The 24,375-nt window shown below is 41.3% G+C and overlaps 1 protein-coding gene and 1 long non-coding RNA gene across 3 annotated transcripts in view; one reads left to right on the top strand and one right to left on the bottom strand.

The window, feature by feature from the left end:
- LOC138853991 (uncharacterized) overlaps positions 1–24,375 on the top strand; it is a 168,828-nt gene that overhangs the window by 21,976 nt on the left and 122,477 nt on the right. The window lies entirely within an intron of this gene.
- LOC128694898 (four-domain proteases inhibitor) lies at positions 1,073–11,323 on the bottom strand. The gene is made up of 5 exons (XM_053785256.2): positions 11,171–11,323; positions 10,690–10,823; positions 2,325–2,465; positions 1,683–1,764; positions 1,073–1,331 (listed from the first exon to the last, which is right to left on the bottom strand). Exons 1-4 carry the CDS (start codon positions 11,217–11,219, stop codon positions 1,717–1,719), a joined length of 372 nt encoding a protein of 123 aa, XP_053641231.1. The 5' UTR covers positions 11,220–11,323; the 3' UTR covers positions 1,073–1,331; positions 1,683–1,716.

A 24,375-nucleotide genomic window follows, 5' to 3' on the forward strand; every position in this document is an offset into this window, starting at 1 on the left:
AGCTTCTCATTGCCTTAAAGTTTCATTAGTTTCTTTCTAGTGATGATCCCCTTCTATTTTCTATGCTTCCTCTTTCTTTCAACACTGATGACCTACAGACAATGTTGCATATGCTACAACAGCAGAGTTCCTCACAATGAGAGAAGCAATGTTAATTGTCACATTTTCTCAGTTGTAATGTTCTGACGCGAGGAAGCTTAATGCTCCAAATACGATCATCTATAATTGTCTCCTGCACTTGTATCTCTTATCGACGTAGGGGCGACGAGATGTAATTGTCTCGTGTTAGTTTATTTACCGGGAGAAAAATCACCTGACACGGGTCCTTGTCATTATATGATTGTTAATTTAGTAGTGTCAATGCAACAAGAACGATGCTGTATATTATGCAAACACACGCACTAAAGAGAATACCTTCATTTTCAGTTCATTCGCTTAGGATTGAGATTTAGTCTACAGAAAAACAACGAAACCTCGTTTAATTTTGAAAATTGACGTTCGTTACATGTCTTCATATCCGTTCTCTACATCGTTAACTCTAAGTCACAGTGGCTTACCAGGTTGAGTGAAAAATAAATGGTCTAGGAGTGCTGAAATCTCTCTCATATGCGATGACTGTCTCAAACGATAGAGGTTTAAGCGTTTCAGATGAGCCAAGGTTTAAATACCCCAGACGCACCATGGTTTTAAATGTCTCAAACGCTGGGACAGTCATAGATGGTTCACATAAGGACATTTGTTCTTGCCGCGTTTAGTTGTATGATTTTTGTTGTTTGCTTGCTGACTTTATCTTTGCGCCAGTCAGATGTTGTTTTCAAGTGTAGATAAAGCAGTTGTTGCTGCTTTCTTTGGTGGTCGTAAGTAGTTGCTCTCGTTTGTTCATCGAGAGGCTCGTCTCGCTAATGTTTTGTTAATGAAGAGTAATTGTTTATTATATTAGTCTGAGTAAATGTTTATTATTATTATTAATAAATATCTTGCTTTTCTTTATCCGATTATATACGTTCAAATTTTTTTTACTTGATCAGTTATATAGATATTCAATGGCAGTAATTTTTAGCTTAAAACAGTGTTCAAAATTAGATATTTATTCACTCATCAGTACAGAAAATGAAAATAATTAGGAACAAATGACAATGGTGAGAGGAGTTGGATACAGAGGGACGTGAAATTTTAGACGGGTGAGAAGGTCATCACAGTGAAGGGAGGGAGAGTTGTCTTGTGTGGTGTAGATCTTGGGAAAAAACTGTGTGATAACCATTGTAATTGTCTCGTTGATTGAATGCGATTGCTAGCGAGTTGCAACCTAACTCGCTACTCCTCACACGGACCTATAATAAAAAACGGACTCGTTAAATGATACACTTTTATGCAAGGCAGTGAACAGTTACCTGATATTTCATAAGTAAGTCAAGCACTGACAGTAAATAAAATATTAAAAAGAGAAACAGTATTATTAATGTTATCTCAATTTCATTTTGAAAAAAATATTATGATTATTTTATTTTCATTATGTTTAGAGGAAATGGAAGGTTATCAGAAATGATGATAGGAAGAGGAGGTCATCTCTACTCAAACTGGAGTTACTCTCCTCTTCCCCGGATCAAAATCCCTTAATGAGCATCACTGAAACACAGATGTAAATCTGACACCGTTGACTTGTATTACGTAACAAGACTGACCCAGATGATGGATAACGTAGATAATGTTCTCACATTAGTCCCTGGCCGACCTCGCAGATGCCTGGCACTCTCCTGGGTATGCCTGTTGGAAAGAAGATAATCCAGTACCAGATAATTATAGCATTTTTCCCATCAAAATTTAGGTGTAATTTTTTCCCATCAAAATTAAGGACCATTAACTTAAAAACGTAAATTTAGATTAAGAAAATGACTGAACTCCCAGATTTTAGTGGTTCGTTTTAAAGAATTTGTTTCGTCTACTACCATTCATATTTCTAACTTATGATCAGACACAAAAAATACTTAGATCCTCCGAAGCCGTATAAGTTTTTCACTTTGGTTAAAGACTGTTGGTAAATTAACGTTCATACTAAAAACTTAATGTGGTTATTTGACAACGTATTTTAGTCTTGTAGATTGTTCCCTTTTTTTCTGTTCACGCTCATTTTTTTATGTATTATTGCATGTATTTGCTTGTGATATTTTACCATTGGATATTTTATTTCATAGCATATAATTTAAACGTACATAACCTAACTTACAAATGTACTTGAATCTCTCAGACGTTCAGGTTTCTCCTCACGTTTATACATGACAGACGTACAATCAGGTTTTCACGTTTTCACAGCCTAATACACGTACCTCACTTATGTTTTCGTCAGAGAGACAGTCGGCTACCTCCAGCTGGCACAGGTTGGCATAGGTAACGTTGTCAGTGCCACACACAGGCATCCACACAAGTTCACACGCGCTGTTGCAGGTCGTACACTCTCCAATGTATGCCTATAGAGGAAGCAAGCAAGGATGCAGTGAGAGAGAAGGGTGTGGTGAGAGAATTGACATAACTGGCAAGAGTGGGATGAAAGAAATGATATATGAAGGAGAGAAAGAATTGTAATAATTATAGTAGATTAGGAGAGAGTGAAGATGGTGTACCCGAGTACTGGAAAGCGCGCACTCAGCGAATTTTTCACAACAAAGATAGTTTGCAGCGAAAATAGATATGTTCACCTCCAGTAATGTAATAATCCTCAAGAGTGTACCAATCTATCAGGAGGCCTGGTCACAGACCGGGCCGCGGGGGCGTTGACCCCCGGAACTCTCTCCAGGTAAACTCCAGGTACTAACCTCGGCAATATACTCCCCAGACTTTTAGTAATTACATGATTCGGTCAGTCGCAATTGCCTTTTTATTCTTCCAGATTTTCAGTTATTTACTTAAATCAGAAAAATATCAAATTACATTTTCAATTATTTGATAATTGATATATTTTATTTTTCTCCGATTGCTTCAAATTTTGAAGTTCGAAATAATAAGCAAACATCTTATCACTCTCCACTAAGTAACTTTTGTTCTATTAAATCATCCAAAGATGAATGGAAGTTACAAAATATTTGAAAAAAAAAAAAAAACTTGGATTCATGTAATTAATTTTACTGCGGTGGATCTAAGACATATTTTCATTCAGTGCTATTTAAATAAGGCCCCTCAAGGAAGGTTCCTTGATGTTGGTGAGGGGCTCTTGATTTAGGGAAGTTGATCTGTGCTCCAGTTCCCTGAATTAAACCTGAATGCCTTCCACATCCCCCCCCAGACGCTGTATAATCCTCCGGGTTTAGCGCTTCCCCTTGATTATAATAATAATATTTAAATAAGGGCACTGCAACTAGAAGATGAACGAAATAAGGATTGCTTCAACAAAATATTTTAGAACGTTCCAAATTAGTTATTTCACAAGTAAAATAATTAAAATAACATTGATTATAATTGTGCACAACAACTTGCATAAGGAGACATCCATTTTCACATAATGCATTTCGGTTGCACTTTATCAAGAGTGGATCGCGGAAGGATGTAGGTCTCTAGCTGTATCCTTGTAATAAAGTTGATAAAGCTCCTGGAGAGCGAAACGTTGCCACAATAAATGTCACATTAGTTGCACTTGTGTCCTTTTACTTTACAGCTGTATCCTTCTTGGAATTAAAATAAAAATATAACAATATGCTCTCGCCGACTGTTGAAACAGCTGTGTAATCCATTTCACTTGAACGTTTCTTCAGAGGGAACATCTCTGGATGAGAATATCTCCAACAGGCCACCTCTTCAAGGGGGGCTCCTTGGCGTGGTGAAGAGGCTCTTGGTCTGAGGAATTAGACCTATCGGTCTTCTTCCTCAGACCGAACCTAATTACCCCCCAATCTCCCCTCCCCTATCCCATCCTCCCCATCCTCCCCTTTTTCCTTTCCTCCTCCTCCTCCCCACTCCTCCCTTTTGCCCTTCCTCTTTTTGTCCTTTGGGATTTCTCCCACAGGCACGCTAGTTCCTAGGTAGAGGAAAGGACACCGGGGTCGATCCCATTCCGTTGAGGTTTCTTGGCGGTGGCGTAGTTTGCCGTGGAATCTGGATTGCCTAGGGATGTCCCGATCCCTCTCCGGTATCCCGGAGTAGCTTTGGGTGTCTTTTGGGCGACGGGTGTATCTCTGGAAGCCACCTTTCGGATTCCGGGGGTGGTGGCTGAAGGAGGTATGCTTTGTGGCGGATATCCGGCCGCCCTCTCTTTTGTCCACCGAGGTAGCTCGGCAGATGTGAGGTTGCTATCCCAGATTGCTGGTTTACTGGCATGAAGGGTAGGGTATGGCACGGGTTCCATGCTGCATCTGCGCTACTAGCGGTGTCGAGTCCTCTTGGGCGCGGAGGGAGATTTCTGGCCCTTTCATTCCTCCTAGGAACTATCCCTCCCCGGTCCCCCCTTTTTTTTTCTTTTTTTTATTTTTATTTTCTTTTCTTCTTTCTTTTTTTTTCTTAAAAACAAAAAGAAAGAAGTAACCTAACCATGGCAGCCCTAGTCCATGAACCTTTTACCCCCGGGCCCCTTCTTGATACCGCACCCCGTTCTGACCCCGCCTCGTCTTTGGACCACTCTTCAGACATTCCTCATGCCTCTGTACCTATTGCCGGTGCTGTTTCCTCACCTGCTTCAGGTACTGAGGCCTCGACTGACTCCTTCGATTTATCAGACCTTCGCTCTCCTCTGACTATGCTTCCGGCCTCTCCCTCTACGGTGCGGCAATTTTCAAATCGCCGACCCGTTCCACGTCGGACCAACTCTGGTCCCACGCCTAAACGTCAACGACAATTACCTGCTGATGATACTTCTCCACCTTCACCTTCTCGTTCTTCTCAGAAAAGATCGACACGTCCTTCACTACCTTTCCACGCTCAGTTTCAGACTGAACAGTGGACTAAATTCTTCACTTTGCGACCAACTTCCTCTACTGCCTATCTTTCTGACCATAGTATTGGCAAGGCACTCCTACGCCATGTTGGTAAAGATATTTCTTTTCATGCTCTTAAGAGCGGTACGCGCATCATTACCGTACAGAATGCTACCCAGGCTCGTGAGCTCTCTCGTCTTTCCCATATAGATACTGTTCCTGTCACCCTTGAAAAACATCATTCCCTCAATTCTTGTAGTGGTACCGTTATTCTGCCCCATACCATAGTTCAACAAAATTTCCAGACATGCGGCACCGACATTCTAGAACAGCTGGAACTCCAAGATCTCCCAATCCTCAAGGTAGACACTTACGTTCTTCCTGCCCGTGGGCGGAGACGATACCCTAGCAATGTGGCTCGTTTAACTTTTGACAGCCGAGAACTCCCATCCTCAGTTTATATAGCAGGACATCGGTTACAAGTTCGAAAGGTGATCCCTACACCACAACAGTGTAGAAATTGCTGGCGATTTGGCCATCCAGCGAAATATTGCAGATCTATCGCCGAATGCCCAGTCTGTGGTGCCGATGACCATTCTAATACGTCTTGCAATCGATCTCCCTCTTGCCTTAACTGTCATGAGGCTCACCCTTCGTACTCTCGCCGTTGTCAGGTCTATTTAAACGAGCGGGAAATCCGTTACCTCAAAGAGACAGAAGGTCTCCCTTATGCCATGGCAGTTTCTCATCTCCGCCTCCAAGGGAGACTCCCACGTGTTTCTTATTCCCGTGTTTCAAAACGTCCCCCCACTTCTGGTATCCCATCTTCTACACCCACCTCTGTGGTTACCTCTCCCATAATCACTCCTGTATCTAATCCTTTTGCTGTCCTCGGCTCAGACGTCCCTACTTCAACGCCTCAGTCTAATCTCGCTTCTTCGAGTTCTCTCTTACAAGCCTCAGTATCGACGAGACCTCGTACGACACCTCTTCCCAATCGTCCCTCTACTTCTCAAAAGTCAAAAAAAGGTCCGGTAACACCTCCTACCCATCTTCCACCTCCTCATTTTACCCTCCCTGTCTCTGTCCCTAGTTCTTCCCCTCTCACTGGCTCAGTTACAAGTGCAGAGGTTCACCCTCCTCCTCGTAATGTACCTTCCTCCCCTGTTCCCTCCCAAGTTTCTTCCTCTTCTGCCACCTCCCAGGTTCCTGTCTCTTCTGTCCCCTGCCACGCTTCTCCAGTTCCCTCCACCCTTTCGCCCCCCCCTACCTTGGTACAGTCCAATACAGTTCCAATCTTTACTCATCCTCCCCCTACCATTCCCAATATTGTCTCCCATACGACATCTCTGAATTCTGAAACACTTGAAGCAATCTCTGAATATATTGCAGAGACCAAACCATCAATGGACACTGATCCACCTTCCGCTCTTTCTCTCTCCTCTGCTCCATCTGCGCAACTCCTTTCTTCACAGCGCACCGTTCCTTCGCTGCTTGAACATTTTCCACTGCCTCCGCATGTGGACTTTTCTAACCCTCCTAGTCCGTAGGAACCCTTACCTGCGGATTTCAAGTATCTTTATCATTGCCATTCATGGCCTTTTTACAGTGGAATATACGTGGCCTCAGGGGTAATCGGGGTGAGCTTCAGATGTTACTCTCCCAGTTTGCCCCTGTTGGTGTTTGCTTACAGGAACCAAAATTACACTCTGCTGTTATTTCTCACATCTCAGGCTATAATTTATTGTATTCTTCAGATCCTTTTCCTGATGGGACCTTTAATGAAAGTGCCCTTCTTCTCCGCACTGATATTCCGTACCATCAGCTATTTGTTCATACTTCGCTGCATTACACAGCAGCCCGTATCCACTTACATAGGTGGTATACGCTCTGTTCTTTATATCTCTCTCCTTCTCGGGCATTATCTATTCCGGATTTTGCCTTCCTTGTTTCGTCATTACCGCCACCAATTCTGTTACTTGGTGATTTTAATGCCCACCATTTCCTCTGGGGAGGGTCTCACTGTGATTCCCGTGGAATTCAGTTAGAGGCTTTTCTTGCCACCCACCCCCTCCATGTTTTAAATACAGGTACTCACACCCATTTTGATCCTCGGACTCATACTCTCTCTTGCATCGATCTCTCAGTTTGCTCTTCCTCCGCCGCATTAGACTTTACTTGGTCTGTTCTCCCGGACTTACATGACAGTGATCATTTCCCAATCATTCTTACTTCCCCTTCATATTCGCCACCTCTTCGCACCCCACGCTGGCAATTTAATCGGGCAAATTGGAACCTTTACTCACACCTGACTGTTTTTAAAGAGGTTCCTTCTTCGTCCTCCATCGATGAGCTTTTACACCTCTTCTCATCCTCCGTTTTCACCGCAGCTTCTCATTCTATACCCCAAACTTCGAGCAGGCATTCTCAGAAATGCGTGCCTTGGTGGTCTCCTGCTTGTGCTCGTGCAGTACGTTTGAAACGCGCTGCATGGGGCAGGTACCGGTACAATAGAACCACAGAGCGACTCCTTGATTTTAAACAGAAGCGTGCGATCGCTCGCCGTGTCATCCGTGACGCTAAACGCACTTGCTGGCGAGATTATGTCTCCACCATCACCTCTGCTTCCTCTATGAGTGCAGTCTGGAAAAAAGTACGAAAACTGAGTGGTAAATATTCTCCTGACCCGGCTCCTGTTCTGCGGGTTGCCGGTGTTGATATAGCAAACCCACTAGATGTTGCCAATGAAATTGGCAATCATCTGGTCCGTATTTCTCAGGGACTCCATCTATGCCCCTCATTTCTTTCCTCAAAGTCTGCCAGAGAGTTAGCACCCTTGGACTTTTCTTCTCTCAGAGAAGAACAGTATAATGTGCCTTTTACACTTCAAGAACTGGAGGCAACACTCTCAGCTTGTCGATCATCGGCAGCTGGGCCCGACGACATTCATATTCGTATGCTACAACATTTACATCAGTCAGCCCTTGCAGTCCTATTACGCCTTTACAATCTTATTTGGTCACAAGGAGTTCTTCCACAGCTGTGGAAATCCGCCATTGTTCTCCCTTTCCGCAAACCAGGCACTACGGGACATGAAACCTCCCACTATCGTCCCATTGCTCTTACCAGTGCAGTTTGCAAAGTAATGGAACGTCTAGTAAATAGACGTTTAGTGTGGTATTTAGAGACACACAACAGTCTCTCCACTCGTCAATATGGCTTTCGTAAGGGACGTTCTACCATAGACCCCTTACTGCGCTTGGATACGTATGTTCGTAATGCCTTTGCGAATAACCACTCAGTTATTGCCATATTTTTTGATCTTGAGAAGGCATATGACACAACTTGGAGGTATAATATTTTAGCCCAAGCCCACTCCTTAGGCCTTCGAGGCAATCTACCATCCTTCCTTAAGAACTTTTTAACTGACAGGCATTTCCGTGTTCGGGTTAATAATGTGCTCTCCCCGGACTTTATCCAAGCTGAAGGTGTCCCCCAGGGATGTGTTCTGAGCACAACACTTTTTCTCCTTGCTATTAATGATTTGGCCTCTAGTCTTCCATCAAATATTTGGTCATCACTCTATGTTGATGACTTCGCTATTGCCTGTGCAGGCGCTGACTGTCACCTCCTTAGTTTCTCTCCAGCATGCAGTCGACCGTGTTTCCAATTGGGCCACCACACATGGGTTTAAATTTTCCAGCACTAAAACCCACCAAATCACTTTCACTGGACGCTCTGTCATCTCTGATCATCCTTTGTACCTCTATGGCTCACGTATCCCTGAACGTGATACAGTCAAGTTTCTGGGCCTCCTCTTTGATCGTAGGTTATCCTGGAAACCTCACATTACCTCTCTGAAGGCAACTTGTCACAGCCGGCTGAACCTTCTTAAAACCCTTGCTCATCTTTCGTGGGGAGCTGATCGTCGAACCCTCCTTCACCTACATTCCACCCTTATTTTATCGAAACTTGATTATGGTGACCAGATCTATTCAGCGGCATCTCCTGCTACTCTCTCTAGCCTTAACCCCATTCATCACCAAGGATTACGTTTATGCCTTGGTGCTTTTCGCTCTTCCCCTGTCGAAAGCCTCTATGCAGAAGCGAACGTTCCATCCTTATCCGATCGCCGTGATGCCCATTGCCTGCGCTACTATGTACGCTCTCATGATCTCCGCAATCCTTCCATTTATAGAATGGTCACTGATATTAGTAGACATTCTTTATTTGTTCGCCGCCCCTGCTTACTCCGTCCCTTCTCTCTTCGCCTTCATTCGCTCTTGTCTTCTCTTCAACTACCACCTTTCTATGTACATGTAGCATCACACTTTTCCCTACCCCCCTGGGAAGTTCCAGCTGTTCGAGTCTGTTCTTTCTCCCTCCCTTGCTCGAAAGCCCAACTGTCTACGGTCGCTTCCCGCTCTCTTTTTCTTGACCACTTTCACTCTCATTCTCATGCCATTGCTGTGTACACAGATGGCTCTAAGTCTTCTGACGGCGTAGGATTCGCAGCAGTGTTTCCGGACAGCGTCGTACAAGGGCATTTACTATCTTCAGCTAGTATTTTTACTGCTGAATTATATGCCATCCTTACAGCACTTATCCGTATTGCATCTATGCCTGTGTCATCATTTGTGGTTGTCTCAGACTCCCTTAGTGCTTTACAGGCTATACAAAAATTTGATACACCTCACCCCTTAGTCCTCCGTATCCAACTTTGGCTACGCCGCATCTTTACTAAGCATAAAGATATTGTTTTTTGTTGGGTCCCTGGTCATGTTGACGTACAGGGCAATGAACAGGCAGACACTGCTGCGCGGTCAGCAGTACATGACCTACCAGTTTCTTATAGAGGTATTCCATGTACGGACTATTTTGCTGTAATATCTTCCCACCTTCACACCCGTTGGCAACAACGTTGGTCTACTATGCTCGGCAACAAACTTCAGTCTATTAAACCGAGTATAGGTTACTGGCCGTCTTCTTATCACCAGTGTCGAGGTTGGGAGACTACTCTCTCCCGTCTTCGCATTGGCCATACTCGTCTTACTCATGGATATCTCATGGAGAGGCGTCTTGCTCCTCTCTGTGAGAATTGCCAAGCTCCATTATCAGTCAGCCACATTCTGTTGGACTGCCCACTTTATCAACGAGCACGCAGAATTTACCTCTGTCGTCGTCTTCGCCCCGCTGCTCTCTCTTTACCTTCCCTTCTCGCTGATGGACCCACCTTTCATCCGGACTCTCTCATTGACTTTTTGACAACGACTGACTTACTCCACAAATTTTGATACTTTCAGCCCTTTCTACTTGTATCTCTTGCTACCCTCTACCCCCGTACTATCCCCTGCCCCGCTGTTTTCTGTAACCTGCTGATCATCCCCCCTCCCTTCTGCCATCCAATTCCCTTGCTTCCTTCCCTACCCTGCAGCGCTGTATAGCCCTTGTGGCTTAGCGCTTCTTTTTGATTATAATAATAATCCAACAGGCCAAAGGATCTACTTACCTGGACGATGTTCCGGGGGTCAACGCCTCCGTGGCCCAATCTCTGACCAGACCTACTTTAAATGAAACACAATCCCCTCGTATATTTTTTTTCTAGAACTTGAGCAAAACGAGAACCACATCGGAATTAATTTATGTACCATATGAGGTTTACTCTCATTTTGTCATTAGCTCATCATAGTGCCCCGGTTTTATGATGTAATTTACGCTTGAGATCAATTACAATTACGTTTAAACCTAAAACGTGAATTACAATTACTCCAAGCCACGGCAAGGTACTCACCACGGCAATGTCTTCGTCACTTTGGCAATCAGCCAACTCTAAGGTACAGTTGTTTGGGTATGTGATGCCATCTGTACCGCATACTGGTCTGTAATCAGCCGTGCAGGCCGAGTTACAGTCATCCTGGCCGCAGGCTGATGGAGAAAGAGAGGAACAGCGTAGTGGGATGCGTGTTAGACCGACAGACCGACCGACTAGGCGGGATAGTACACAGAGTTTAAAAGAATGACATGAAGTATAATGTTGTCCATCAGACTATAGGCCTGTTTGCTTTGGTGCTGTCCGTCAGACTATAGGCCTGTTTGCTTTGGTGCTGTCCGTCAGACTATAGGCCTGTTTGCTTTGGTGCTCAAAGATATACATTGCTAAGCTTACATAGTGTTTGCTTATGATTATTCTAATTATCTGTGCTTATTTTGTCTCGGCTAGTTTGTTCCCTAACATTTCATCCTGGTATTTGTACGTGTTGCCTGTCACATACCTAGGAAGGCGGCCAGGGAGAGAAGCAGGAATTTGATGATGGTCTGCATGACTACTGTAAAAATGCTGCCTTCACCCGCTTATATACTGAGCTCGTATCTCTGTCTCTCTCCCTTCCTGTGTGTGTGTGTGTGTGTGTGTGTGTGTGTGTGTGTGTGTTCACGTGCGCTTCATGAAGTGTTTATTGTTTAGTCATTGCCACAGTTATTTCCTAAGAACGGTATTAGTTTAGTCACTCTTCTCTGCTGATTACTTAATACAATTACTACTACAGCTCTTACATTTCCCTTTTCTCGTGTATACGAGGTATGATGTACGTAATATACTTTGAATCCATTGTATAGTTTCTAGATATTCTGATATAAAACTTACTCGTATTTTTATTTGAAGTTTTTCTGCTTTGGGTTTCAGCCACAAGTCAAGGTTTTTATTTTTCTTTCTCACAACTTGATATTGTTTCCCAAACAAATAAAAGTGACAGTACCGTTGTTTAATGAAATTAAGTTTTGTATCTTTATTTTTTTTTTTTTTTGAGAGTTCTTTAATATTGTAAATTTAAAGCTATTAAAGAATATTTCAATCCCTTTTTCCGTTTTTCTTCACTGTTACTTTTATTATTCAAGGGGTAACATTAATCGGGTTAGTATTATTCAGCCCCTTGGAAATGTAAGGCAGTTAGGAATGATCCAAGGGAGCGAAAGGTAGCTCTGGGTCTTCAGATCAAGAGCCCTTCCCCAGTATCAAGACCCCATCTCTCAGGAGGGCCGTTTTGTCTCCATGGCCCAAACGTAGCCATGTTGAGGCCATAAAAGAGAGATGAGATTAGTACTGTGTATTTCAGCCTCGCTTTGCTTTATTTTCTGTTTTATTGTCTGCATGCGGCTGGTATGGGCCATTGAGCTTTGTTTACTTCACTTCTGTGTGGAAGCCTTTGCATATTTGTGTTGCTGGAAATTATTGTTTACATGTATGTGCACTTGTCATTCAGCTGGAAATTAACCTTGGATACAGATTTTACGTCTCAGTTTTAGTCATCTCGACGGAATGGGAGGTTATCCGGATTGATCCGAGGAAGAAATGGGTTGGTCAAATTTCTTGAATCAAGATACTTTCCTCAGCATCAATGCATTCGTTAAAAGGAACCTTCAGTTTAGTCGTCTAGTAAAAGTAGAAGTCACATTGCTATCACCGAGACTGCACCCAGATATCATTTAAACGTTACCTTGATGTCGTCTGGATATTCGCTTTGTCATCTCGTCACACTGTTGTCACCATGAGGCCAGCTCGTAGTGACTTCAGGATCCTCGAGATGGCTGTCAACTGTGTTACCAAGGGGAGAAAATTGATAAGATTTTTTTTTCATGTGGTGTTAGTGAAGCTTTTTTCCCCACTGTTGTGGTGGTAACGGTGGTAGGGATGGAATGCTCCCTAATGGTATTTCATGGTACTTTCTGTGCATCTTGCTGTCTGCGTGAGAATCTGGCTGAGTGTTTATACCTTTCTGAGGATCTATGTACATCTCTGACCATTTCGCAGTCAAACTTATTGAACATATTGCTGTGTATCGTCCCCTTGAGTAGCTGTCTACCTACCTTTTCTAAGCAGCAACTTGTAAACCTCTCCTGAACATCTAACGGTATGCTGCCTTTGAGCATCTTTCTGTCTGTTCACTTTTCTGAGCCTATTTAACTATTAGTCTTCAATCACATTAGCTTTGTCAACTTCTTCCTAAACTATTTATTTCAAATCATCGTTATAAAGTTTTATATTACTGCAAATTACAGATGAAAGATTGGCATTGGTACAATGTAACAAATATCTATAAAAATAAATTTTTGTTTTTAAAATGTTGCTTTATCATAATTTATTGAGTTCTCTGTTATTGGAAGATGCTGGAGCTGTGTATGGCGTTTGTCTCCTCCACTTCTGCATTTATATTCCATTACTGTACCACCCTAAAACTAAAGAAATATTTCTTAACGTTCTCCTAGTTCATCTTTATCTTTTGCGTCCACATGTCATCTTTTATCGTATTCTTGATTTTTTTATTTTAGTTTTTGAATCAATTCAGCGTTTCCTACTGTTTTTCGAACTCCTTATTATCTACATGTTGTCTTGTTACTTCACATTTCCTTCATTCCATTCATGTGCTCGATACGAATCTGTTGCCGCTCTGAATTTGGGCGTCTGTGTCATCACTGGTATTTTCTAACGTATCAATTCACTTTCCCATTATACTTCCGATAACACTTCAGTTCCTCGTGGTCTTTTTGTATACCAGTTTATTGTGTGCATCTCCCCGTATTTCTTTCTTCAGTCTTGCAGTCTTTTTCTAAGTCTTCTTGTTTCCTTTACATGTTGGCTCGTGCAGTTCCACATTACGATCCCTGAGGTTTACTTTCCATGTTTCCAGTTCATTGTCAGGCTTCCAGTTCTTCTTGTCCGTCTACTTTTAATTGCGATCTCTTACAATTATTAGTTTTGCCTTCTGTCTGCTGCTCTGTTTACTGATTTTTCTTATCGCTTATGTATGTAATATTATGCCCTACTGCCGTTGTTTAATTGGGAATTTTTGTAAACCATTTCCAGTCTGTGTAATCACTAAAATCTCAAGATTCCACTTATCTTAAAGGGAGTAGCTCAAAACTCCTAGGGGCCGTGCAGTTCCTGAGGTTGAATGGAGAGCAATTAGGTTCCATCCACGAAAAGGAAGGTCAGGTTCAATTCCTTGTATGAAGAGACCACCGACATCTTGGACCCTCCCAGGAGGGTTCTACCATCCAAACTTCTCGGTGTCTTAAAGTTTCATTGGTTTCTATTTAGTACTGATGCTCTTCTACTTTCTCTTCCTCTTTCAACACTGATGCCCTTCAGTGTTGCATATGCTACTACAGCGAATTTTATCACAATGATAGCAATGTTAGCAACTGTCACATTTATCAGTTGCAAGTACAGCTGCTGACGCGAGGAACCTTAATAAATGCCCTAAATACGACCATGTTTGAATGTCTCCTGCCTTGTATCTTATCGACACAAAGTGACGAGATGCAAATGTCTCGTGTTAGTTTATTCTCCGAGAGAAAATCGCCCGACACGGGTCCTTGTCATTATATGTTGGTTAATTTAGTAGCGGCAAAAGAGCAAGAACGTTTCTCTATAGTATGTGAAGACACGTACTGAAGAATATACCTTTACAGATCATTCACTTAAGACTGAGCTCTCGAGTCTACTTAATAAACTAAGAACTTCAAGCATAATATCTAATGAAGAGGGGAAAATATATGTTTTAGGAGTGCTGAAATCTAAGTGCAATGATTGTATCAGACGATCCGAGGTTTAAATGTTTCACATGAGCCATCGTTTAAATGCCCTAGACGAACAGAGGATTTAAATGTCTCAGACGCTGGGACAGTCACAGTGGGTTGAGATGATATACACTAAGGGCATTTGTTCTTGCCTCGTTTAGTTGTATGATTTTTGTTTGCTTGGTGACTTTATCTTGCTCCAGCCAGATAGTTTTTTCTAGTGTAGCTGCTGTAGTTATTGCTGTTTTCAGTGGTGATTGTTAGTAGTTGCTGTGGTTCATGGTTATTTTCTGATCGAGAGAGAGGCTAGTTTCGCTTGTGTTTTGGTGAATTATTGGAGTAAATTTTTAAATTATTATGATTACGATTGTTATTAGTGGTAGTAGTAATAGTAGTAGTCGCAGAAGCAGTAAATATGTTTTTTCTCTATCCGATTATATATTTTCATACTTATTTAACCTGATCAGTTACGAAGATATCTTTCCTAGGTAGAAATTTTTTGCTTAAAACACAGTTCAAAACTGGATATTTATTCACTCATCAGTACAGAAAAAAAAATATTAGGAACAACTAACATTGGTGAGAGGAGTTGGATACAGAGGGACATGAAGTTGTAGAAGGGTGAGTAGGTCATCACAGTGAAGGGAGGGAGAGTTTTCTTGTGTGGTGTAGATCTTGGAAGAAACTGTGATAACCATTGTGACTGATGGCAAGGAGCAGCGTAACTCGCTGCTCCTCACACAGACCTATAATGAAAAATGAGGACTCGTTAAATGACACACTTTTATGCAGGGCAGTGAACAGATACCTGATATTTCATAAAGTTTAGTATTGATGACAAAAATATATTAAAAAGAGAAACAAACATTATCATCATTTATTTTATTTTTGGAAGTTTCATTATGATAAAGAATCATTTTATTTTCATTATATTTAGAGGGAATGGAAGGTAATAAGTTATCACAGGAAGAGAAGGGCATCTCTACTCAAACTGGAGCTACACTCTCCTCTTCGCCGAATCAAGAGCCCTTAACTAGCATCATTGAAATTCAGATGTAAATCGAACACCGTTGACTTATATTACGCAACAAAACAAGACTGACCCAGATGATCGATAACGCAGATAATGACTCACGAAATCATGATGACACGATTGCAAACAAACCATACCACGGGCGGGGATAGAACCCGCGATCAGAGAGCCTCAAAACTCCAGACCGTCGCGTTGGCCACTGGACCAGCTACTGGTCCAGTGGCTAACGCGACGGTCTGGAGTTTTGAGACTCTCTGATCGCGGGTTCTATCCCCGCCCGTGGTATGGTACGTAGATAATGTTCTTACATTAGTCCCTGGAGCTCGCAGACTCTTTATGAAGGGCTTCCTGGCACTCTCCTGGGTATGCCTGTGGAAGAGAAGATAATTCAGTATAAGTCAGTTATGCTACACCATTTTTCCCACCAAAATTAAGGTATATTTTTTCCATAAAAAACAGCTTCGATTTAAAAAAATGCCTGAACTCCTAGGTTTTAGTGGTTTTCGCATTTTAAAGAATTTGTTCCGTCTACTATCATTCATATTTCTAGCTTAGGATCTGACGCAAAAAAATATTAATTGAGACACTTATGCAACACATGGGAATCTTTATTGAAGATACGTTTCGCCACACAGTGGCTTCATCGGTCCAATACAAAGTAGAAATATTAGATTCTCCGAAACAATATCAGTTTTCCACTTTAGTTTGAAGATTGTTGGTACAGCAACGTTCACACTGAAAGCTAAATGTGATGATTTGACAATGCATTTTAAGTCTCCTGGACGGCACCCTGTTTTATGTTCAGATTTAGTTTAACTGTATATTATTGCATGTATTTGCTTGTGATATTTTATAATTGGATATTATATGTCATGGCCAATAAATTAAACGTACCTAACCAAACTTACAAACGTACTTGTATCTCACAGACGTTCAGGTTCCTTCTCAGACATACATGACATTGACATTCGGGTTTTCAGAGATGTACATGTGCGGCCTGATACACGTACCTCAGTTATGTCTTCATCAGAGAGACAGTCGGCTAACTCAAGCTGGCACAGGTTGGCACAGGTAACGTTGTCAGTGCCACACACAGGCATCCACACAAGATCGCACGCGTTAGTGTAGGTCGTACACTCTCCAATGTATGCCTGTAGAGGAAGGAAGGAAATAAATGGTATAAAATACCGACACAATGGCAATATAAACACAAATGCAGTATAATGTGATCCTTTATGGACTACTGTGTGGGCCCACTGTGTGGGCGAAACGTAGTCCATAAAGGATCACATTATACTGCATTTGTGTTTATATTGCCAGAGGAAGGAAGCAAGGATGCAGTGAGAGAGAAGTGTGTGGTAAGAGAAATGACGTGAGGAAGAGTGGCAAGGGTGCGACTGAAGAAATGATGTATGAAGGAGAGAAAGAATGAATGAACATGAAGTATGACTATTATAGTAGTGTAGGAGGTAGTGAAGGTGGTGTATCCGAGTATAGGAAAGCATACTTTCCTCAGCATATTTTTCTCATCAATGATACATTTGCAGTAACAGCATATTCCTGATAGATATGTTTACCTCGACAATGTATTAATTAGCAATCCATCTATTTACTTGTAGTAATTACATGGTTCAATTTCAGTCACAATGCAATTGCAGTTACTCCCCAGATTTTTATTTACATTTACTTGTTCAGACTAAATTACATTTACAGTTGCTTGATATTTAATATTAAATTATTTTCTCTGATTGCTTCAAATTTTAAATGTTCGAAATAATCAGTAAACTTCTTATATGTAACATTTTAAGTCAAAGATTAACGGATGGGGAACATAATTTTTGATCAATTAAATCAGCCAACGGTCCAGGAAGGTTACAAATAAATCTCGTTTCACATAATGTACTTCGCTGTGTTGGATGTGTTACTTAAGGTATGATATTTGTTTATGATTGAAATTTAAACAAGGACACTGCACCTAGGATATGAACAAAATATGAATTGTTGCAATGCAATGTTGCAGATAAGTTACTCGACTCTAATGGTGCATAACAACTTGGATAAGTGACATCCATTTTCACTTAATACAATTCATTAAGAATCATACCTGGAAGTACTCTCAAATTTCTCGGTTGCACTTCATGAAGAGCGGAGAGCACAAGGTCGCAGATCTCACGCTGTACCCGACTGGGAGTAAAAAATAAAAATATCCCGGTATGCTAGATGCTCTCACCAGCTATGTTGAAAAGGCTGTGTAACCTATTTCACTTGTTAGTTTCTTCAGAGGGAACATCTCTGAATAAGAACCTCTCCAACAGGCCAAGGGATCTACTTACCTGGAGGGTATTCCAGAGGGCAGCGACCCCGCAGCCCAGTCCTTGACCAGGCCTACTTCAAATGGAAAACAATCCCCTCGTATGTTTTTTTTTTTTCTTCCAGAACTTGAGCAACACTTTAAGAATTACATCTGAATGAAGTTATGTATCATTTCACGTATACTCATTGTCATTAGCCAATCATAGTACACCAGTTTAATGATGTAATTCACGCTTGACATCAGTGAATTACAATTATATTTTAATCTAAAACTTCAAACACAATTACTAAAATGTATTTAATTACGTTCAGCTTTAATTACAATCGCTCCAAGCCCAGAAATGTACTCATCACAGCAATGTCTTCGTCACTTTGGCAGTCAGCAAGCTCTAAGGTACAGTTGTTTGGGTATGTAATGCCATCTGTACAGCATACTGGTCTGTAATCAGCCGTGCAGACCGAGTTACAGTTATCCTGACCGCAGGCTGATGGAGAAAGCGATGTTTTAAAGACCAACCAATCCACCAGCCAGGCGGGAGAGTACATAGGGTTTAAAAGAATAACAAGAATAATGTTGTCCGCCTATGAATTCTGAGATTTCAGTAATTGAAGGTAAATTGCCAGATGAAAGATGACAAACATTTTGCCAATTTTTTAGAAAGTGTGCTGTATAATCCTCCGGGTTTAGCGCTTCCCCCTTGATTATAATAATAATAATAATTTTAGAAAGTATGAAAGGTGAAGTCCCTCCATACTATAGACCTTGCTGCTCGAAGATATACACTGCTAAGTCTACATAAAATGTTTACTATTGATTACACTAATAATCTTTGCTTATTTGGCTAGTTTCCTAACATTTTAACTGATATTTGTACGTGTTGCCTGTCACATAACTAGGAAGGCGGCCAGGGAGAGAAGCAGGAATTTGATGATGGTCTGCATGACTGCTGTCTAAATGCTCCCTTCACCCGCTTATATAATGATCTTTCATCTCTCTCTCTCTCATCTCTCATCTCTCTCTCATCTCTCTCATCTCTCTCATCTCTCATCTCTCTCATCTCTCTCTCATCTCTCTCTCACCTCTCTCTCTCACCTCTCTCTCTCACCTCTCTCTCTCACCTCTCTCTCTCACCTCTCTCTCTCACCTCTCTCTCTCACCTCTCTCTCTCACCTCTCTCTCTCACCTCTCTCTCTCATCTCTCTCTCTCATCTCTCTCATCTCTCTCATCTCTCTATCTCTCTCTCTCATCTCTCTCTCTCATCTCTCTCTCTCTCATCTCTCTCTCTCATCTCTCTCTCTCATCTCTCTCTCTCATCTCTCTCTCTCATCTCTCTCTCTCATCTCTCTCATCTCTCTCTCTCATCTCTCTTTCTCATCTCTCATCTCTCTCATCTCTCTCATCTCTCTCTCTCATCTCTCTCTCTCATCTCTCTCTCTCATCTCTCTCTCTCATCTCTCTCTCATCTCTCATCTCTCTCATCTCTCTCTCATCTCTCTCATCTCTCTCTCTCATCTCTCTCTCTCATCTCTCTCTCTCTCTCTCATCTCTCTCTCTCATCTCTCATCTCTCTCTCTCATCTCTCTCTCTCATCTCTCTCTCTCATCTCTCTCTCTCATCTCTCTCTCTCATCTCTCTCTCTCATCTCTCTCTCTCATCTCTCTCATCTCTCTCTCTCATCTCTTTCTCATCTCTCATCTCTCTCATCTCTCATCTCTCTCTCATCTCTCTCTCATCTCTCTCTCATCTCTCATTTCTCTCTCTCTCTCATTTCTCTCTCTCTCTCTCTCTTCCTTCCATCCTTCCTCTTTCTGTGTGTGTGTGTACTCGCCTATTTGTACTCGCCTATTTGTGGTTGCAGGGGTCGATACTCAGCTCCTGGCCCCGCCTCTTCACTGATCGCTACTGGGTCCTCTGCTTCCTGAGCTTTGTCATACCTCTTCTTAAAACTATGTATGGTTCCTGCCTCCACTACTTCACTTGCTAGGCTATTCCACTTGCTGACAACTCTATGACTGAAGAAATACTTCCTAACGTCCCTGTGACTCGTCTGAGTTTTCAGCTTCCAGTTGTGACCCCTTGTCCCTGTGTCCCCTCTCTGGAACATCCTATCTCTGTCCACCTTGTCTATTCCCCGCAGTATCTTGTATGTCTATCGTGTGTGTGTGTGTGTGTGTGTGTGTGTGTGTGTGTGTGTGTGTGTGTGTGTGTGTGTGTGTGTGTGTACGTATGCTTCGTAAGGTAAAAAGGATATATTTTTTCGAGTCATTGCCAAAATTATTTCGTGAGGACAGTATTAGTTTAGTCGCTCGTCTCTGCTAATTACTTACTATAATTGCCACAGCAACTACTACTAGTACTACTATTTTTTTTTTGTCTGTATCAGGCATGATGCAATATAATTTGATTCTAGTGTACAGTTTCCAGATTGTCTGAAATATATGTTCTGGTGTGTTTGTCGTAGGTCTATTGTTTGTTATAGGTCTATTATTTCATCTCTTGTATTTTCTTACTTATCAGTTCACTTTCCCATTGTACTTCCCTGAATCCTTCAGTCTATCTTGGTTCTCTTTTCAGTCTTGCAATTTTTTTTCTGTTTTGTATTGTTTTCCAAGAAAGTGACAGTACCGTTGTTGAATAACACGTTAAGTGGACGACGGTTCATTCTGTACAGGACCTTCATGAAATTGATGATTCAGAACGAACCGAAATGTCTTGTGGCTATAATTTATTTGTCGTTTTTTTATGAGTTGTTTAATGCTGCAAATTTAACGCGACTAGAGAATATTTCAATATCCCTTCTTTCTGTTTTTCCTCGCAATTATCTTGGTTATAATTGTTATTATTCTAGGGGTAACACCACTCTAGCCAGTATTATTCATCCCCTTGGAAATATTAGGCGATTAGGAATGATCCAAGGAAACTAAGGGTAGCTCTGGGTCTTAAGATCAAGAGCCCTTCTCCAGTATTAAGACCCCACCCCTCAAGAGGGTCATTTTATCTCCATAGCCCAAACGAAGCCACGCTGAGGACATAAAACAAGTGATAAGATTAGTACTGTTTGTTCCAGCCTCGCTCTGCTTTATTTGGAGTTTTATTGTCTCCATGCGGCTGGTATGGGCCGTTGAGCTTTGTTTATTTCACTTTTGTGTGGGAGCCTTTGTATATTTGTTTGAATTGCTGAAGACTGTTTACATTTATATACACTTGTCATTCAGCTGGAAATTAACCTTGGATACAGATTTATGTTTTAATTTTCGTCGTCATTTCGACGGAATGGGGAATGGGAGGTTAGCCGGGTTTATCCGAGGAAGGAATGGGACGTTCAAATTTCTTGAATCAAGAAGTCAACAGCATCAATGCATTCCTTGAAAAGAACTTTTGGTTTAGTCACCTGGTAAAGGTGGAAGTTACGCTGATATTAACTAGACATTAACGATACCTTGACGTCATCTCGTCGTCACATTGCTCTCACCTCGAGGCCAGTTTGTCGTGACTTCAGGTTCCTCGAAATGGCTCTATCAGCTGTGGTAACAAGTGGAGAAAATGTGATAAGAATTTTTTTCATGTGATGTCGATGATTTTTTTCAACAGTGGTGGTGGTGGTGGTGGTTAGGGGGTAGATATGGAATGCTCCTCCATGGTGTTGCATAGTAATGTCTGTGCATCTAGCTGTCTGCCTATGTTTGCAAGTATCAAGCTATCTGTTTAATCTTTTCTAGGTATTTTTCTGTGCATCTTCCTTTAGGTAGATAGCATCTAGCTGTCTGTCTACCTTTCCTGAAGATCTAATAGAATGTTTACTGCTTTTAAGCATGTGGCTGTTCCTTTCTGAGCCTGTTTAAATGTCAGTGTTCAAACACATTAGCTTAGTCAACGTTTTCCTAAGACATTTCTTATTTCAAACCATTTTAACTAAATATGAAATCAAATTACAGTTAAATGATTTACATTCGTACATTAAAACAAATATCTAAAAAAATAATTGTTTATCTACTAATTGTGGTTAATGCTGCTTTATCAGAATTTATTCAGTTCTCTGCTCTTGAAACTTGTAATATCTCTTCTTTGAAGCTGTGTATTGCATTTGTCTCCATTTCCGCATTCATCTTATTCCATTACTGTAACTTTCTTCTAGTTCATCTTTTGCTTCCACGTATGTCACCTTTTATCGTATTCGAGTAAAGAAATTTCAGTCCTTTTTACTGCTGTTACTAGGACTTTGTTTTCTATGCTCTGTTGCTTATCATTTCCTTCTCTCCACTCACGGCTGAATTAAACACTCGGCATTTTTCATGTTCTTCCTCGTGCTCGATGTGACTGCTGCGGCTCTAAATTCGGGTATCTATTGTGTCATCTCTTGCATTTTCTTACCAATCAGCTCACTTCCTTTATACTTCCGTTAATTCTTCAGTCCATCGAGGTCCTTTGGTACACTGGCTTATTGTGTGCATCTTCCTGCATTTCTCTCTTCAGTCTTAGTCGTCGCCTCGGTATTTTTGCTTACATGTTGGCTCCAGCAGTTCCACATTGCCATTCCTGAGGTTTACTCTCCACGTTTCCACATCATTGTGAGGGTTCCAGCTCTTCCCGTCAACCTTTTAACTGCAATTTCTTACAATTATTAGTTTTGCTTTCGGTCTGTCTGCTTTTATTGTTTATTATTTGTTTCTTTTTAGTAACAATGTTTCCTAGTTTCTCTCCTTGTTCTTTCAACACTGATGGCCTTCAGTTAATGATGCATATGCTACTATAGCGGATTTTATCACAATAAGAGAAGCAATGTTGACTGTTATATTTTCTCAGTTGCCCGATAATGTTGCTGACGCGAGGAAGTTTAATGGCCCAAATGTGATCATATTTAAATGTCTCCTGCACTTGCATCTCTTATGGAGGTAGAGGCGACGAGTTGTAAATGTCTCATTTTAGTTTATTCTCCGGGAGAAAAATCGCCTGACACGGGTCCTTGTCATTACATGATTGTTAATTTAGTAGCAGAGGCAATACAGCAGGAACGATGTTCTACAGTATGTGAACACACGCACTGAAGAACATACCTTCATTTTCAGATCATTCACTTAGGATTGAGCTCTCGAGCCCATAGATGAAACTAAAAGCTTCGAGCTTTAGCGGAACGTCGTTTAATATCGTAGATCGACTTTGGTTGCATGTCTTCGTACCCGTTCGCTGGATTTTTACTCTAGTTACCGTTGAGATAAGATAGGTCCCCTTAAAAATAACTATGGGCACCTTACTGACAAAGAGAATGAAATGTGCTTGATTTTAAATAATTATTTTCTCTCAGTTTTTACACAGGAAGACACTAACAATATTCCAGTAATTAATTTTTACAGTGGGCTAGAAGAAGATAAATTATGTAACATCACAGTCACTAGTGAGATGGTTGTGAAGCAGATAGACAGACTGAAGCAAAATAAGTCGCCGGGTCCTGATGAGGTTTTTTCAAGGGTTCTTAAGGAATGCAAAATGGAACTCTGTGAACCATTAACTAATATTTTTAATTTATCTCTTCAAACAGGTGTAGTGTCTGATATGTGGAAGATGGCTAATGTAACTCCTATTTTTAAAACAGGGGACAAGTCGTTACCGTCAAATTACCGCCCAATAAGCCTGACCTCAATTGTAGGCAAATTACTAGAGTCAATTATAGCTGAGATTATAAGAAGCCATCTCTATAAGCATAGCTTGATTAATGATACTCAGCATGGATTCACAAGAGGCCGGTCTTGTCTAACTAATTTATTAACTTTCTTCAGTAAAGCTTTTGAGGCTGTTGACCACAATAAAGAATTTGATATTATTTACTTAGATTTTAGTAAGGCTTTTGATAGAGTTCCGCACCATAGACTGTTAAAGAAAGTGGCAGCTCATGGCATTGGGGGAAAAGTGCTCTCGTGGATCGAGTCATGGCTCACTGACAGGAAGCAGAGAGTGTCCATAAATGGGGTTAAATCCGAGTGGGGATCAGTAACAAGTGGCGTTCCACAGGGATCAGTCTTGGGCCCGTTGTTGTTTATAATATATATCAATGATCTTGATGAGGGAATTACTAGTGATATGAGCAAATTCGCCGATGACACAAAGATAGGTAGGATAATTGATTCAAACGTAGATGTTATGAAACTTCAGGAGGATTTAAACAAACTCTATTCTTGGTCAGAAAAGTGGCAGATGCAGTTCAATGTAGATAAATGCAAGGTTCTGAAGCTTGGGAGTGCCCATAACCCTAGTACTTATAAGTTAAATGATGTAGAACTTAGCCATACAGATTGCGAAAAGGACTTGGGGGTTATGGTGAGCAGCAACCTTAAACCAAGACAGCAATGCCTAAGCGTACGTAATAAGGCAAATAGATTACTGGGATTTATATCAAGAAGTGTAAGCAACAGAAGTCCAGAGGTCATACTGCAGCTTTATACATCATTAGTAAGGCCTCACCTAGATTATGCAGCTCAGTTCTGGTCTCCGTATTACAAAATGGACATAAATTCGTTAGAAAACATTCAGCGTAGGATGACTAAATTAATACCTAGCA

This window comes from Cherax quadricarinatus, chromosome 45 (genome assembly GCF_038502225.1).
Source record: "Cherax quadricarinatus isolate ZL_2023a chromosome 45, ASM3850222v1, whole genome shotgun sequence".
Lineage (NCBI taxonomy): Eukaryota > Metazoa > Arthropoda > Malacostraca > Decapoda > Parastacidae > Cherax > Cherax quadricarinatus.

Bases quoted from the DNA above. Each gene is read 5' to 3' on its own strand.
- LOC128694898 (XM_053785256.2), bottom strand. From the start codon at position 11,219: ATGCAGACCATCATCAAATTCCTGCTTCTCTCCCTGGCCGCCTTCCTA. The intron at 2,466-10,689 runs GTGAGTACCTTG...CTTCCTCTATAG, and splicing joins GTGACGAAGACATTGCCGTG to GCATACATTGGAGAGTGTAC. The intron at 1,765-2,324 runs GTACGTGTATTA...TCTTTCCAACAG, and splicing joins CTGACGAAAACATAAGTGAG to GCATACCCAGGAGAGTGCCA.